Source organism: Ranitomeya variabilis, chromosome 6, assembly GCF_051348905.1.
Source record: "Ranitomeya variabilis isolate aRanVar5 chromosome 6, aRanVar5.hap1, whole genome shotgun sequence".
NCBI lineage: Eukaryota > Metazoa > Chordata > Amphibia > Anura > Dendrobatidae > Ranitomeya > Ranitomeya variabilis.
Window position 1 is genome coordinate 509,663,415 of NC_135237.1, and position 18,310 is coordinate 509,681,724.

The 18,310-nt window shown below is 45.9% G+C and overlaps 1 protein-coding gene across 3 annotated transcripts in view; it reads right to left on the reverse strand.

The window, feature by feature from the left end:
• Nucleotides 1-6,495: 6,495 nt before the first annotated feature.
• The window catches only part of MTDH (metadherin), a 39,700-nt gene continuing 27,885 nt past the window's right edge, over nt 6,496-18,310 (reverse strand). The window contains exons 7-12 of one of the 3 annotated variants that reach the window (XM_077270923.1): nt 17,984-18,055; nt 16,374-16,498; nt 13,845-13,961; nt 12,665-12,766; nt 10,413-10,554; nt 6,496-8,689 (exon numbers count right to left, since the gene is read on the reverse strand). In XM_077270923.1, coding sequence (XP_077127038.1) covers nt 8,619-8,689; nt 10,413-10,554; nt 12,665-12,766; nt 13,845-13,961; nt 16,374-16,498; nt 17,984-18,055 — 629 coding nt within the window. In that variant the 3' untranslated portion in view covers nt 6,496-8,618. Of the gene's footprint in view, nt 8,690-10,412; nt 10,555-12,664; nt 12,767-13,844; nt 13,962-16,373; nt 16,499-17,983; nt 18,083-18,310 lie in introns of all 3 variants that reach the window. The other 2 variants (XM_077270924.1, XM_077270922.1) reach the window with 2 other exon arrangements.

Sequence of the window (18,310 nt, forward strand, 5' to 3'; positions counted from 1 at the left end):
TTGCAACATACCTTCAGCGTGCTCGAATACTGTTAGCACCCGAGCGTGCTAGGATAACATCTTATCTGAGCACATTCACTCAACACTAGAGGACACTAAATGTGGTGTAGGTACACTGGAGCTCAGAAGGGAGGGGGACATTTGGCTTCGGGAGCACAGAATTCACAGGTTTTTTTTTTCCAGGGATGAGGTGCCTTACTGCTTCTCCACATCCTTTGAGTTACCAGTAAAGTGGAAACCCCCGATATTTCCATTGACTGTTGACAGACTTGATTTTTTTTGTGGATTGAGTTGAAACTTTTATCGGGAACATTTTGGATCACATTTCTCAGGCGCACTACGCTGAGCACTTACATTGGGGTTTAAATCTAAATATCCAAAACCCCAGATCCATTCACTATAATGTGGCAGCAGAGTTACTCTGGACTCTGTCCTTCTTTACAGAGGTGCACAAAACTGGTTGACTGTGCTTTTATGCACACTTAAAAAGATGGATATCGTCGGATCACAGGCCAGACTGCATCCATAGTGCCTCCATCTGCCTGAATCACGGATTTCAGAGATTTGCATGGAAACTCTGGTGTAAGCACTCAGCACAAGATAAATGTGCGCCGAACCTAACTGCGATCTTTGGGAGGCAGAATGAACAAATCAGCAGCGGGTCAAGAATTGGTTTTATTTTTCACCCTATTCCTTGTGCTGTATAAATGAGTAGACGACTTTATTCTTTAAAGTCGGGGAGATTATAAACAGATTTATAGAAACAGATTCATATATTTTTTTTTAATGTTTTGCTGAGGTCACTAAGAAAAGCTATTTTTTGCAAAATAAAAAAAAGGGATTTTGCATTGCCATACTTTAAGACCTTTAATTTTTCTATATTTCTGCAGAAATTTTTTTTTCAGATAGTTAAAAAAAAAAATTGTAAAAATATTTTAGAAGTCACTGATTCACTGGTCACTGGTCAAACTGCAATTGTAAATGCACACTGGTAAAAGAGGGATTTTTGGTACTTACCGTAAAATCTCTTTCTTGGAGCCTTCATTGGGGGACACAGGACAACCATGGGTGTATGCTGCTGCTGCTAGGAGGCTGACACTATGCAAAAAAAGGAAAAGGCGTAGCTCCTCCCTGGCAGTATACACCCACCGACACGCACCAAACACCTCAGATAGTGCAAAAAGCAGTAGGAGAAACAACAGAACTAAAATAGTAAAGTACCAACTCAACTAGGGCCTCAGGCCCCAAAACACGGTACCAGAACAAAGTAGGGAGGGTGCTGTGTCCCCCAATGAAGGCTCCAAGAAAGAGATTTTACGGTAAGTACCAAAAATCCCTCTTTCTTTATCGCTTCATTGGGGGACACATGACAACCATGGAACGTCCAAAAGCTGTCCCGAAGAAGGGTGGGTAGAAAGGAAAAGAGAAAAGGGCTCAGGTCGGCCGGTGTGCGACCGCCGTCTGCAGTACCTTCCTACCAAGACCTGCATCGGACGAGGCTTGGGTATGAACCCGATAGAACCTCGTAAACGTGCGCAAAGACGACCAGGTTGTGGCCTTGCAAACTTGCAAGACGGAAGCCTGGTGGCGAACAGCCCAAGAAGCTCCGACAGCTCTGGTGGAGTGAGCTCGCACCCCCAGAGGAGGACGTGCCTCATGAACACGGTATGATTCTGAAATTGCCGAGCGAATCCAGCGCGAAATAGTGGATTTAGACGCTTGAAAGCCCTTCCGACAACCCTCGGAAACGACAAGGAGAGAATCGGTTTGACGAAAAGGAGCGGTTCTAGAAAGAAACACCCGAATGGCACTGACCACGTCAAGCTTGTGAAGGGACTTCTCCTAGGGATGAACCGGAGAAGAGCAAAAAGATGGAAGGACAATGTCCTCGTTGATGTGGAAAGCTGAGACCACCTTGGGAAGGAATTCGGGAACCGGTCTAAGAACGACCTTATCCTGATGAAGGATCAGGAAGGGGGAACGGCATGACAGGGCTGCCAACTCGGAGACCCTCCTGATAGATGTAATGGCAATGAGGAAGGCGACCTTCCAAGAGAGAAGGGAAAAAGGCACGTCATGAAGAGGCTCAAAGGGAGCAGCCTGAAGAGCACCAAGGACCAGGTTAAGGTCCCAAGGGAGGATGGAAAGGAGGGGCGATATGCGCCACTCCCTGTAGAAAAGTCCAAACCTGGTGAATGGAGGAAAGGTCACTCTGGAAGAGGATCGACAGAGCGGACACTTGTCCCTTGAGTGTGCTGAGGGATAAGCCCGAATCAAGACCAGATTGGAGGAAACCGAGAAGATCTGGAAGAGAAAAGGACATTGGAAAAACTTCATTAGTTTCACACCACCGGAAGAACGCTTTCCAGTACCTATGGTAGATACGGGAAGAAGCCGGTTTTCTGGCTCTGATCATGGTCTGTATGACCTGGGGAGAGAGACCAGAGTTTTTCAAGACTGCGGCCTCAACGGCCATGCCATTAAACTCAGCGACTGAACTCTGGTCTGGTGGTAGAGAGGTCCATGCAAGAGGAGGTCTGGCCGATCCGGGAGTCTCCAAGGAGTGTCCGCGAGCATGTTTACGAGCTCGGCGTACCACGGCCGCCTTGGCCAGTCCGTCGCTATCAGTATGACTGGAATCCCTTCCAACTTGATCTTCTTTACCACCCTTGGAATCAAGGGGAGGGGTGGGAACAGGTAGGGAAACTGAAACTGGGACCATGGAACTACCAGAGCGTCGTGGCCGACGGCAAGAGGGTCCCGGGACCTGGCGACAAACTGACTGACCTTGTGGTTCATCCGGGACGCCACAAGATCGACGTCTGGCGTACCCCAGCGGAGGCAAATTTGATCGAAGACTGCAGGGTGGAGACCACTCGCCCGCTGCTAAGCCCTGGCGACTGAGAAAGTCGGCTGCCCAGTTTTCGACCCCGGGGATATGAACGGCTGATATGGCCGGAACGTGGCGTTCCGCCCACCGAAGAATCCTTGCCACTTCTGCCATTACTTGGCCGCTGCGAGTCCCGCCCTGGTGGTTTAAGTACGCCACGGCCGTGGCGTTGTCAGACTGGATGCGGACAGGAAGATTCGTCAGAAGAGACTGCCAGCGGACTAACGCAAGGAAGATTGCCCTGATCTCCAGAAGGTTGATGAGAAGGAGAGCTTCTTGCGTGGTCCAACGGCCCTGAGCCGTGTGTTGTCGGAAGACTGCTCCCCACCCGAGAAGGCTGGCATCGGTGGTCATGACCTGCCACTGAAGGGGAAGAAATGATCTTCCTCTCAGGAGAGAGGAGGACCGCGTCCACCAGGTTAGGGACGGACGGACCTGGAGAGGAAGGTGGATGGGACGGTCCAGGGAGTCCAAGGACCTGTTCCAGGTGGATAGGAGGAATAGTTGGAGGGGGCAGGTGTGGAACTGGGCGAAAGAACAGCCTCCATGGAGGCCACCATCTTTCCCAGGACTCCCATGCAGAAACGAAGTGACTGAGGAGCTGGGCATTTGAGAAGGCGGACCCGCCTTGAGGAGTACTGAGAACTTGCCCTCTGGGAGGAAGACCCGAGCTAAGTTCGTGTCGAACACCATGCCCAGGAAGGACAGTCGTTGGGACGGAATCAGAGAGGACTTGGTCCGGTTGATAATCCAGCCGAGACAGGTCAGGGAGACCTGGAGACTGTGGGCACAGTCTAGACGAGAGGACCCCTTGATCAACAGATCGTCCAGGTAGGGGATAAGGAGGATCCCCCTGGAACGAAGGAGGGCCATGACCGCCGCCATGATTTTGGTGAAGACCCTGGGGGCAGACGCTAAACCGAAGGGTAGAGTAGTGATGTCCTTGATTGCAAACCGAAGGAATCTCTGATGCCGTACGCAGATGGGGATATGAAGGTACGCATCTTGAATATCGACCGAGCAGAGGAACTCCCCGGATTCCATGGCGGTGATCACTGACTGCAGGGACTCCATTCTGAAGTGGCGAGGTCGGACGTGGCGGTTCAGAAGCTTCAAATCCAGGATAGGGCGAAGAGACCCATCCTTCTTTGGGACTACAAAAAGGTTCGAGTAGAACCCGGAAAAACGTTCTTCGGAAGGAACGGGAACTACGACCCCGGCAGTGACCAGAGACGTTACGGCTTGAAGCAAGCCGGGTAAATGGGACGGTTGCTTTGGGGGACGAGAAAGAAGCGATTTTCCAGGAGGGTAGAAAATTCGATCTTGTACCGGAGGTAATAATCTCTCTGACCCAGGCGTCGCTGATCACTGACAGCCAGGTGTCATTGAAGAGAAGCCTGCCTCCCACCCTGGAAAGCCTCCCAGGTGGGGGCGACCCGTCACTTGGAACGGTATCTGTTGGAACGAGGTCTGGAAGACCTGGGAGGTGGAGCCCTGGATCTCCACATGGGAGCTGGCTTGTAAGAGGGTTTTCTACGTTCGCCCGTGGTAGCGGGTCACTCTTGTTGCGATGAGGAATCTGAGGCTGCAAACGGACGAAAGGGGCGAAATGTTGAAGGACCCTTTGGGTTAAAGAAGCGTTTTGGCTTGGACTGGGGGAGGGAGGTACTCTTGCACCCAGTAGCGTCTGAGAATTTGATCCAGACGAGCACCAAAAAGCCTGGAGCCTTGAAACGCCAAGTTGGTGAGAGACTTTTTGGAAGTAGCATCTGCATTCCATGCTTTAAAGAATACGGCGAATAGCGACAATATTGCTGCTTGCCCTGGCTGAACAGGCTGCTGCATCTAGGGAGGCAGTGAGAAGGTATTTCCCTGCGTGGTTAATCTGGTCTGCGAGGTCAGCCAGCTCGGAAGGGGAGGCCGTAGCCAAAATGCCCCGACGGAGAATTTTGGCCCAGGCAGAGATGGCCTTAGCCACCCAGGTGGAAGCGAAGCTGGGGCAGAGGGAAGCACCCGTTGCCTCGAAAGCCGATTTGGCCAGTGCCTCAATTTGTCTGTCCAATGCGTCCTTAAGCGACGCACCGTCCGGTAAGTAGAGAACTGTCTTGGAGGAAAGACGGGAGATCGGTGGATCGACCTTGGGAGATTCAGCCCACTTGGAGAGAAGATCGGCGCTGAAGGGATAGAGTACGTCCAGATGTTTTCTACCCGAAAAACATTTTTCAGGATGGCCCAGTGTTTAGACAGGGTAGACAAACTCCTCATGGGTAGGGAAGGAGCGAGAAGGACGCTTCACCCGCTTAAAAGAGACAGAGGAATCCTGGGGGGGAAGCCTCGTCGTGTTTTAGTTTGAGGGTTTGCGATATAGCTGAAATAAGACTATCTACGACAGCCTGCATGCTAGAAGCCTGGTCTGAATCGGAGTCAGAATCGGACTGGGAATCCACATCAGACCCAATGTCCTCCTCCGAAGAGGGGAACTGGGAGGAGAGCAGTTTGAGCGCTGTAGAGGGACCCGGAGAACCAGACGAAGAGCCAGACAGAGTCCTCTTTCTGGAGCGGCTGGCTGATTTGTCTCCCTGTGGTTCAGGGTCAGGTGCGGCCGACTCGCCACAGGAGACAGTCGGAGCACTGGTGGCTGAAGGAAGCTGTGGAAGACGTTCAAGCGCCTGGACCAGGGACTAAGATACCTTAGTCAAATCAGAGACCGACTGCGAGATAGCAACGGCCCACTCAGGGGGAGGGGGACGCTCCCATCCCGAGAGTCGGAAGCTTCCTGCGGGGCAGACATGGCAGGAGGACTGCAGGACTGGCAGAGAGGCGACGATTGGCCTACTGACCTGCTCGCTCAGCCGCCCTCCTGGGGAGGCAGGGTGGAAGATTGCACCCTGAATCTCTGAATGCTGTGATCTGAAAAAGAAAGCCAAAAGGTTAATAACAACAACAAAACCTGTAAAGGAATCAAGATTAGCAGCAGATCTGAAGATCCAGGTCCGCCTCCTACAGACACTAAGCACAAACTGAGGTGTTTGGTGCCTGTCGGTGGGTGTATACTGCCAGGGAGGAGCTACGCCTTTTCCTTTTTTTGCATAGTGTCAGCCTCCTAGCAGCAGCAGCATACACCCATGGTTGTCCTGTGTCCCCCAATGAAGCGGTAAAGAAAATGCAATTACAATGCGTTACACTGACAGATCGCCTTTTAGACCATGCACCTCCCCCTTTTTTTCCTTTGATTGACAGCTCTGGCTTCACAGAGCCAGAGACGAGTGACGATAGAGCAAAAACAAGAAGGTGGGAAGGTGCACTGAAATGAGTGGCCGAATCATGATGCATCAAGATGACCATGATGCGCCTGTACTTGTTTTTGCTTAGTATTTAGTTATATATATATTTTTTTTCCTAAAGTAGAATCTGCACAAAACAATCAGGGGGTCTGATGCAAAACCACAGACAATGGTGATGTTTTGGAGAAAAAAAAAAAATCTTTACTACCCTATACCAGAGTATAACACTCCAATGAAGCCTTTTTCTTGCCAGCATAAAATGTATATTGTAAAATTAAAAAAATAGAAACCGTAAACTCCAGGACGACAGATGAGACACGCTGGATTTGCAAGATTTATTTAAACAAAATCAACTTAGAAATATCACTGAATTAAACAAAACGTTCTGAACATGTAAACGTTTCTGACATGTTCCTGCAACTGGAATTTTCTCTATGCTTAATACATTTGTGTAAAAATTTAGGAATAGTTTTCAAGGGATTAACCCCCCCTCCTCGCCCACCACCCCCCCAAAAAAATATTCAAAAATATTAAAGTTGATCCGTTGCCAATGATCGGTACAGGCATTAATACAGCCTGTCCATTCACTGGGTACTAGTGGCATCAACGTGGCACTAAGCACTTCTGGCTTTAGGCCAGACAAAAAGGCAGACGTCAATCTCAATTTTATTAATAGGAGTCATTCAGGATCAGAGAAAAAAAAAAATTAAAGGTCTGGTCTTGTTCCATACAAATTACCAATAGGTTGTGTATGGTATTAAAGGGAGTGTCAGCACAAAATGACTGTTCAAACCGAGCACAGACACTCGGTGCAGCTTTGGTGTGGCAGAGCATCTCAGTGCACCTTTCCATCTACTTGTTTTGCATCCATCTCCGCCCTCCTCAGTCTTGATTGACAGCTTTGGCTTTATTGGAGGTAGAGATGGGCGGCGACAGATGGAAAATAAGGAGGTTGGAAGGTGCATTGAACTGTGCAAAAAGGTGCACAGAGTGCCTGTGCTTGGTTTGAACAGTCATTTTGTGTTAACAGAATCCCTTGCTGGGTTGCGATTCAAGTCATTGGGTCTGAGCTGCAATACCGGAGACAATCTATGGACTAAAGTGGAGTTGTTGTGTAATCCCACATACCCATTTCAAGACCAAAAGACCCCACAGATGAGAGATCTTACAGAAACCGAGGAGGCTTACAATGCTGGACTGTGAGGACAGGATTAGGGTTGGCATTGGTTTCCATTGTATGATCAGGCGTTATAAATATTACATGGCTCTCGTCTTGTAGTTTCAACTTCTGCATTTGGTAAGGCTATTTACAACGTCCGTCTTACCGTGCACAATGTACAGATACAAGTTAGCGGTAAAATTGTAAGAAACGGTGATGAAACCTACACACGTCAACGCGATCTGACAGGTTGTAAGCCGAGGGGGCGAGGGGCGCTACTCTTAGAACTAGGCATGTGTCCTTTTTATTATTATCGTATTATAAAAAACACTAATTCTGTTCATGAATCCTAAACACTACGGGTTAAGGCAGTAAAAAACATTCCTGATTATTGGAGGTCTTGACAACGTCAATTAAAGCTGTCTGAAGCCACCATGCCCATACCCAGAATCCAGTATAGCTCACGATATATTGGACAAAAATGGCCACCTCGTCAATTACCAATGGTAGCCCTAGAAATGATACTGCGTTGTTATCACCAACCACGTCCTAGAAAACATGATTATTAGCCACGCTATGGCTAGAGTGCAAGTATTACGTTGTATGGGACGTTACAGTATGGTAGAAAAAAAAAGGGGACGAGCAATAAAAGAAAAACAAACTAAACCTAATACAAAAGGACGATTCTAGTAAATCCGAGATGGGGGGGAAAAGGAAAACGAAGAGAATAGGAACTGCTCATACATTCACTAGATCACAATCTCCTATTCACTGACGGCTCACACACCCCATGATACTCTTGAACGATTCATAACACTACAGGCTGGCACAGAGCTACCGTAAAACAATAGCCACAGATATATAAAAAAAGGACGATGGGGGAAGAGGGACGACAATGAGATTATTTCACAGAATGGTCCTGCATACGTTCCACTCTCAGACTCGACAGGGCACAGAATGAATGTAAACAGGTCACCATTTAGTAAAGTCAGGAATTCAAGTCCCTTCTGTATCAAATTAAGAAGTTCTCAGTTGGCAAATACACGATCTTCCGAGCGCTTCCATCGCTGCCGTATGGTTTTGATCTCATCCACAAACATTGAGTTCCTTTCTTATTTTTTGTGTGTATTTTTTCCCCCCTCCTGCCTGTAGAGAGGTCACGTTGTCAGCAGTTACTTTTAAAAATGCGGATTTTTAAAAAAATTCTGTACATGTTCACAAATTATTGCATAAACAGCATAATCTTCAAGAGTGTCTGAACATGTTTTCCAGTGATGGAAGAAAATCACGTCTCTCTTCGGGCCTTTTTCTTCTTCTTCACTTGCTTCGGGGATTCCCAACTTTCTTCGGACTTAGCTATAAAGGTAAAATGCATATGAATAAGAATCGGCTCGATAAATCCCACTGAGCAGATGCACGCAGTAATCTCCTTACATAAAATAAGACGTTGGACTTTATTAACGTCGGGTTGAGGCGTGACGCCACAGATTAATGTTCGGACTAAATCTTCAGCTTAGATTCACATTGTCTGGATGCCACCGATTTTGTGCAATTAAAATCTGCAGCATTTTACAGTATCAGCAAATTGGATGAATTTCACCTTTCTCATCCGCATGAATGAATCCACAAAATGCAAAGTGTGAACCTGACCTTATCTGCCTTGCACCTCTTTTATTATGTGTTTTTGACACTGTTTCGCCATGCTTGTCAAGGGGATGTGGCCTATTGTAAATTGACAGGCACAATTTGCATAACCACTTAGGGCAGGTGCAGACTAGTGTATTTTTCAGACCACGTACGATCTGACAAAATATCGGATCGCATTCGAACCAATGCTAAAATAATGGAAAAAAAAAGCAAGCATGTGAAAAGAAATCGCTGTATGCTCACGTTTAAACCAATACTCAAATTCTTCTCGACCATGCAAGTCAATGAGTGCGTGGAACACATCGGACTGCACTCGGATGACATCTGAGTGCAGTCCAGTTTCCACGCAGTGGAGAAAATTTTCCCCATCTTCCCCTCATCCGAGAGAATCAGATCACACTATGACCAGAGCATGATCTACTTAAATCAACCAGACTCTTTAGCCTGAAAAAAAATACAGGGTCGACTGCATCTGCCCTTAAACTAATCTCTAGACTTCTGCCCTCTGATGAAGCTACGGTGAAATGTGCATCGGGCACAACCATCCGAGCTGATGTGGTTTGTTTGATCCAGTCTTATTAGGTTTACTGTTTATTATCTATTTGTCCCTGTGTGGTCTCTTATGTGGCCGTATCAGGAAGGGCTCACCCATTACATGCTTATGAGGGAGACAGCAGCCATTTATGCCACAGTATGTTGCACATTATATGTAGCACTCCTTTGGCACTTTGCAGTCACTTTTTTTGCATACTTATTATAGCAATTAATTGGATATTTGCATATAGTGTTATATACATTTTGCAAGATCAATTCAAATAATTTTTTAGTAATTATTTTCTGCACTAAGCACCTTTCTCCCTTCATATCTACCTGTTAGTGGTGACACTGATATTGCAGAATGGAGTTTATATATTAGGAACGTTTACCATATTTAGGGAAGTCATAACCCCCTTATTCTACCATCATTTATTTAATGTATCCTGTAACAATCAATTGCTGTATTTGAGCATTTTTTTAATTTATATATTGAAAAACCACTCATTTCTTTATTGACTTCCATAACAACATCGCCACGTACATTTTAAAGGCTTTTATATGTTAATAAAGTTAAGTTTCTGAATAATTTATGGTATGTCTTTCTTTATAGGTTTATTAGTATCAAGCAGTGAGTTATTTTGATAAATTTAAGTGTAATTTTATAAAATGCCTTTAGTCTACGGTTGCACGGACTAAAAGCTGGACAACTTTAGTAAATCAGACTAATTTTGTGAAATAAAAGCATCCCCTCAATGGTGAAACACAACAAACGGAAACCTGCATTTCCTCCAGTGTCTTAACACTATGAAAAAATTCCCATACAGGGCGACAAAAGGATTTTATAAGAAATTGACCCTTTAATGATCGGCTGGACATTCATCCAGTGCAGCATTACCTTGTGAAGGCGGAGGCGCACTGTTTTGCTTGGGAACGGAAGCGTTGGGCTCCTGCGGCTGCTGTGCTTGGCCAGAGCTCTTCTCTCCCTTATGAATGATAGGAGCCTCAGTGAGTACAGTATGTTGACGCTTCTCCGGTTTCTAAAATACATTTTTAGCGATTATATATTCTTATAAGCAAACAATGAAGCAGCAATAGCCAGAGGTGGTGCAAACTGATTCACAGGGGCTGGTCCAGTGGCCATGGCAGTAACCGGTGGCTGCCAGACTGGATCCCAGTGAACCACCTCTACCCTAATGGCATTTCGACTCATTTCAATAAATATCCGGGCCTGGCATGCCGTCATGGATGCAGCGCGACATACACGTGACGCTGCACACAGACTGGCTAATCAAAGGAAGAGCCGCGGATACTGGGATGTGGTTCCGCTGAGCTGGTCCTGCAAGTCAATTTGCACCAATTCTAGCATTAATATTTATTTTCAACACTGTTCTGTCACCCTGGCAACTCACATAAAAGAGAATCGTTAACTCATTAAGATGCTCCCATCGTCTCCATTTTTCCACCGCTCCTCGACAAGTTGCTAGCTTATTATTGGAGTGGGATGGCAGACGCTCGTGAGCGACATCGCCAGCTAACACGCCATTCACATAACAAAGTGATGGCATTATTCACACTGTGGCTTCACTCTCCTTACTACTGGATGGATGGGGTATAGCCAGAAGAGTCAAGGGCTTTTAGCTGCTAGAGCAATCCTCACGGACACATACCTATTCAGACCTGATATCATGTGCAAAGTAACTGTTGCTTTAAGGCATGGGAACCATGAGAGATGTTACATAATAATTTTATTGAATGGTTTCAGCCATGTATGTTTGACTCAAACACTGACGTTGTAGAGAAAAGAAAAATATTATAAAAGCCCTATAAGTACACAGGGAGAGAGCCCTGTCACTGCAGAGAAGCCGCTGGGGCGCAGACTGGTCTCCTGGTGGCTTTTAGGCTAAGTGCACACGTTGCAGAATTGCCGCGGAAATTTCCACGGCAATTCTGCAACTCCGGCCGTGGGTATATCGCATGCGGAATTGGCATGCATATTCCCGCTAAAAACTAGTGTTTTGCAAGCATAATTAGCTTGCAGAATGCTAGCGTTTTCCAAGCGATCTGTAGCATCGCTTGGAAAACTGACAGGTTGGTCACACTTGTCGGGAAGACTCTGGGGCCATCAGAGGGTGAGTTATATCACGATTTTTTATTTAAATTTTTTTTTTTTTTTAACAATTATATGGTGCCCAGTCTGTGGAGGAGAGTCTCCTCTCCTCCACCCCGGGTACCAACCACACATGATCTGCTTACTTCACGCATGGTGTGCACAGCCCCGTGCGGGAAGTAAGCAGATCAATGCATTCCTAGGTGTGCGGAATCCCCGCGATTCCACAAATTTAATGAACATGCTGCGTTTTTTTCTGGAATGCGATTCCGCTCAGGAAAACAACGCAGCATGTGCACAAAAAATGCGGATTGCATTCTATTAAATAGGATGCTTAATGTGAGCGTTTTTTTCGCGGTTTTGTAGAGTTTTTATAGCGAAAAAGCATGAAAAAAACGCGAAAAATCTGCTACGTGTGCACACAGCCTTAAAGTGAAGTGCCGCAAAGTTTGAGTCAAACATACACAGCTGAAATCATATAGTGTCTGATACATGCTGCCCGTAGTCCTCTAAAATGGATGTCCAGACACAATTTCGCTTATAAGAAGAAAAAAAAAGCATATAACATTATAATATAATACGAAATACTTACTGTACAGATCCCTCACCATTCCAGCTCCAATACGTCACCGCTGTGGCCAATTACTGGCAGCAGCGGTCACAAGCCATTCTGGAGGAAACAGGAACTACGGAGCCCGGCTGAGAACCTGGGCAGCATTGGATCAGGAGCAGGAAGGGATCAGTAAGGGGAAGTATTAATTATTTTACAACTGTTTGGGAGGATATTACAAAAACGTTCAGAAGAAAACAACCGCTTCAGGCATGTATAAAAAAGAAAAGTAAGCAAGGGTGAGAACAGTCTTAAAAGTAAAGCAAATGAATACTAAAAAGGATTTCTACTTACATTATAAGTTAAAATTCATAAAAGGCAATAAAAAATAGAAACTACACAAACTACATAGACGTTAAAAATGGCGCATTTTACACCACAGGATTGTTATGAAGTTGTGGTTGGCTACAAATTTAACACTTGGACCTACCTCTTTCGGTTCATTATTTTTCACAACTACTGTGGGGATTACAGGAGTGGGGACAGAATCCTCTTTGTAGTCATCTCCAGCATCCCTTGTGCTTTCTGCTTCCTGAATGAAAAACACATGATAAAATGTCACAACAGACAATTTCTAGTATCGGGCAAACATGCTCGCAAAAGGTGTTATCTGAGCATGCTTGGGTGCTAACAGAGTATCTTCGGTGTGCTCGAATAATATATTGGAGTCGCTGCGTTTGCATGTCAGCCTCAACACGTGCAGGGTTGCCCATTTGTAAGGCAATCCTTGCATTTGTTGTGGCTGTCTAACAGAAGCGGGACATGCTGCCACAGGGACCCCAACATAGTATCGGAGCATGCCGAAGACACTCATAACACCTTATCAGAGCACATTCACTCAACACTAATGGCGAGATAAAACATCTACGTAATGGTGTGAATGGCACCCCATGTGTATTTTGGATACTAGGCAGCTACCCTACCCTACAGGTGTTTGGTGGGTTAGTAAGTGGTTGTTTCATTACTAGTTTTGCACCTGCGCTCCCCTGAATTTATTATGGGGGGGCCTGCTGCTTCCTGTTGTGCATCTGTCTGGACATGGTACTGTACCGGCTGCTTTTTCAGTGATTTTTTAATTGATTTTTAGTCCTTTTTTCAGTGACTCTACTGATTGGGATCTTACAGGTTGCTTCCTATGTTAACATATCACAGAACAATGTTTTAGCTAAAAGCCTTAAAAGACTATCTGGGTCCTAATAATCATAGTAAGTATCAAGCAAAGAAGTAGATTGCATTATGTAAGGAAGTTTGCATTAAAGATGTTGTCCGGCCTGATGAAACTCAGTGCTAAAATCTTTAATGGTATAAAATTACAGAATAATACTAAACAGATCCCCACTGATGCTCACTAGTCCCCTGCAGCCCATCATCAGCTGTAGACAGCACCCCTGGGGTCCACGCTGAAACATCTGGATGTCAGGATAGAGGCTAGTTTAAGACTAAGGTAAGGGCATGGAATCAAAAAGGAGGCCATTACTCAGTCCATTATCGTTTATCATTCTCAACAGTTTGCTCCAGCTGAACATTCTCTTTTAAAAGGTGAGAGGAAGAAATCAGAGCATCTACATGCAGCATAAAGAGTCTACAGAGCAATCCCATAGCACTGGTACCTGTGTGGGAGAACCGGACTCTTCTTGCTTCTTCTTCTTTTTCTTCTTCTTTTTAGCTTTGCTGCCAGCAGACGTTTGAGCAGATTGTTCGTCCTTTTCTTTATCATCATCCGAAACCTGCGACACATACAACACGATGGTTACATAAAAACAATGCTGTAGAGCAGGGGAGGGCAATTAATTTTCCCGAGGGGCCTCATGAGAGACCGTGACTGTTGTGGAGACCGAAGCAATAGGTTGAAATTAATTCTACTCACTATTAAGGACATTAATATATTAATTGTGATCACTTAATATTGAGAATTAAGTATGCCGACACCCACCATGTATATCGTATGATCCAACACACAGCAAATCTACAGTAGGAGCCCATACATAGCCCCCTATATACCACCTTAGCCCACTCAGTCCCCCTATAAACAGCATGAGCCCAAACACAGACCCCTATAGTGAGCCCACTCACACAGCCCTCATATATAGCATGAGCAAACAGCCCCCCATATACAAGATGATCCTCCACTCACCTTACACACAGTACGAGTCCCCAGTCTCCAACCTTACAAACAGTACGAGCCCCCAGTCTCCAACCTTACACACGGTACGAGCCCCCAGTCTCCAACCTTACACACGGTACGAGCCCCCAGTCTCCCACCTTACACACGATACGAGCCCCCAGTCTCCCACCTTACACACGGTACGAGCCCCCAGTCTCCAACCTTACACACGGTACGAGCCCCCAGTCTCCCACCTTACACACGGTACGAGCCCCCAGTCTCCAACCTTACACACGGTACGAGCCCCCAGTCTCCAACCTTACACACGGTACGAGCCCCCAGTCTCCAACCTTACACACGGTACGAGCCCCAAGTCTCCCACCTTACACAAGGTACGAGCCCCCAGTCTCCCACCTTACACACGGTACGAGCCCCCAGTCTCCCACCTTACACACGGTACGAGCCCCCAGTCTCCCATCTTATACACGGTACGAGCCCCCAGTCTCCCACCTTACACACGGTACGAGCCCCCAGTCTCCCACCTTACACACGGTACGAGCCCCCAGTCTCCCACCTTACACACGGTACGAGCCCCCAGTCTCCTACTTTACACACGGTACGAGCCCCCAGTCTCCCACCTTACACACGGTACGAGCCCCCAGTCTCCCACCTTACACACGGTACGAGCCCCCAGTCTCCCACCTTACACACGGTACGAGCCCCCAGTCTCCCACCTTACACAAGGTACGAGCCCCCAGTCTCCCACCTTACACACGGTACGAGCCCCCAGTCTCCCACCTTACACACGGTACGAGCCCCCAGTCTCCCATCTTATACACGGTACGAGCCCCCAGTCTCCCACCTTACACACGGTACGAGCCCCCAGTCTCCCACCTTACACACGGTACGAGCCCCCAGTCTCCCACCTTACACACGGTACGAGCCCCCAGTCTCCTACTTTACACACGGTACGAGCCCCCAGTCTCCCACCTTACACACGGTACGAGCCCCCAGTCTCCCACCTTACACACGGTACGAGCCCCCAGTCTCCCACCTTACACAAGGTACGAGCCCCCAGTCTCCCACCTTACACACAGTACGAGCCCCCAGTCTCCATCCTTATACACAGTATGGGCCCACACACAGGAATTTAGATACAGTAAGGGCCCACAAATATATCTTTCATCTTAGATACAGTATGCCCCCCCCCACAGGCCTCTCCCCTATATACAATATGGCCCACACACAGGGGTCTCCCTCCTCCACAAATAGCGGAGATATAGTGATGCCGCCGGTGGAGGGCGGCCACATTGTACGGCCTGTGGACCAGTATTTGAATCCAGTCAGCTGTCTTGGTTCTGGTCTGGATTTATCAAGAAAAGTTTAATTGTTAAGGTATGCACACAACACGTTTATAAAAACGTATCAGTTCCGATGATGTGTTAATCACTTCAAGGACTGCGTGCAGTGTTAATTTTTGCAGCACTTTTTAAGGTGGTTTCCACTTTGAATCCACCTGAAAAAAGATGTCGTGTTCACGAACCATCAGACAGTGCCAAGTGACTGGACACTTCTATTACAAGATCCATCATAATATATTAAATCTCATTTTAACACTATCTAATCTAAGTATACACCACCTATTTAGCTGGCTTACTTTGTGCCAGAAAAGTGCAGTGCATTTTTGGTGCAATATTTCACGCGTATTGTCTTCTGATAAACTATGCCCCTTTTCAGCGAGATCACATCTCTCAATATCGGACAAGTCATAAAAGTGTCTAAAACACAAATATGATACAACTCTAAAAAGATGTTAAAAAAAAAAAAAAGTTTTAGCATTTAGGTTGCTACATATCCACAGACCTACAAAGATCCAGAGTGAACCTCTTCTTCTATTGAGTAATTGATTGTGCATGTGTATTATGCCCCGACATCGCCGTGAAAAGGTCGGAGTGCGTAACGTGGCAGAATTTATAAGACAAGCCTCCAGCAATCAGCACGTAAAGCTCCTGCACTTCATGGAGATCGCTGTTACCTTAGGGACTTCTTGCTCGGGCTCCTCAGTCTGTGGACTTAGCGCTGGTTCTTCTTCTCCATAGTTCCCCCACTCCTCGGCAGGCGCATTCCAGTCAGAGCTGGGGTCGGATGAATTAAGACCATCTGCACATATTAATGTTAAGTGAATTATATGACCCAATCCAGTAAAGAGATGTCAAAGCCATTTTTTTTTCATTATGGTAGATTAATAGTGAGACAAGAATGCATTTCCATTATATTGCCCGTTCGTGCTGATTTGCCATGTTGCTTACCCCATTATGCAGGGCATTGCAGGACCATACAACCTGCCTACAACAAGCCTACAACCTGCAGTAACCACCGATCGACCAAACCGCTGCATGACCAGCTCTCTCTTCACCTACTGTATTCTCACCCATCCCTTGTAGATTGTGAGCCTTCGCAGGCAGGGTCCTCTCTCCTCCTGTACCAGTTATGACTTGTATTGTTTAAGATTATTGTACTTGTTTTAATTATGTATACCCCTCCTCCCATGTAAAGCGCCATGGAATAAATGGCACTATAACAATAAATAATAATAATAATAATAATAATAATCCATGGTTACGACCACTCGTATAGTGACAGTTAGCTGCTAGTGGTCGTAACCATGGATAACTAGACTAAGCGAATCAGTAAAACTATGCTACATTTCTAATTACAGGTACTTGCTAATATTATTACACCTACCACATATTGGCATAGGATCTTGGAAATGGGAATACCCCTTTAAGCTCTGTTCACACCATGTAAATGCTTCAGGGGTATATGCCGGATATATTGATTTCTGTGGGCTTAGTGCAGAGTGGCAGACACTTGGGCAAAAGGAGTCTTCGGCTTTTTAATAAAATGAAGTGTCATTAAAATGAAACCTACACTGCAAGGTGCAGCTGTATAGTCCGCTGTATGGCCTAAAGAGGTTGTATCACTTGTTTTTTATTAATTAAAACCAGATACACCCGTTTTCTAATTATATATTTTTTGATTACTTTCCTGTAAATGATTGAGGACTGCCATCTTGTCTGATGCTATTAACAGCATTTAGAGAATTGCTTTACAGCAGCCACAATGTCAATGGCGACCTGAAGTCTGAAGATATTCACCGACTGCTACAGGACAGTATTATAGGGGAGCTGTGTGATCTGTCAGCAGTCACTGTGCAGGGAGAGGAGGAGGTGAGCTGTGACCATCTACAATTGATGCTGGATTCTGTTATACCCATGTGTAGCGGTTACCAGTCATAATCCTGCCTATGATAATAAAGAGATCACTGCTGAAAAGTGATCTCTTCAGAACAGGAAGCCTATTGGAAGAATCAGTAACCATTGTGAAAACTTCTTAAAACTTGATGTAAACAATAGCTCAATTTCTGCTGAAATGTTCTTTTACACAAAAGTCAAAAAAACAAACAAAAACACATTGGTTTTTAAGAGATCAATATTAGTTTACGTCATAGCCTCCTATGTAATTATTGTTCCAGTAATCACCTCCAATTATACAGACACCTAAAGAATTGTACACTTTACATGGAAATTATCAAGAGACTTAACGGGAACCAACGGGAGAAAAATCAATGAAGTTCACACTTACTGAGGCCAGACCATTCGTCATCCGCGCTGGGCTCTGCGGGCGTCACGTCCCATTGCTTTTCAGTCACACTTGCTGCAGGAACAGAATCATTGACTCCAGCTTTACATAACAAGAGAAATTGTGACAAAGCTGAAAAACTAAATAGCAACATTAAAATATATACAATACTTTATTATTTTGCACCAAGGTTTAATATACCCGTATATACTCGAGTATAAGCCGACCCGAGTATAAGCCGACCCCCCTAATTTTGCCACAAAAAACTGGGAAAACTTAATGACTCGAGTATAAGCCTAGGGTGGAAAATGCAGCAGCTACTGGTAAATG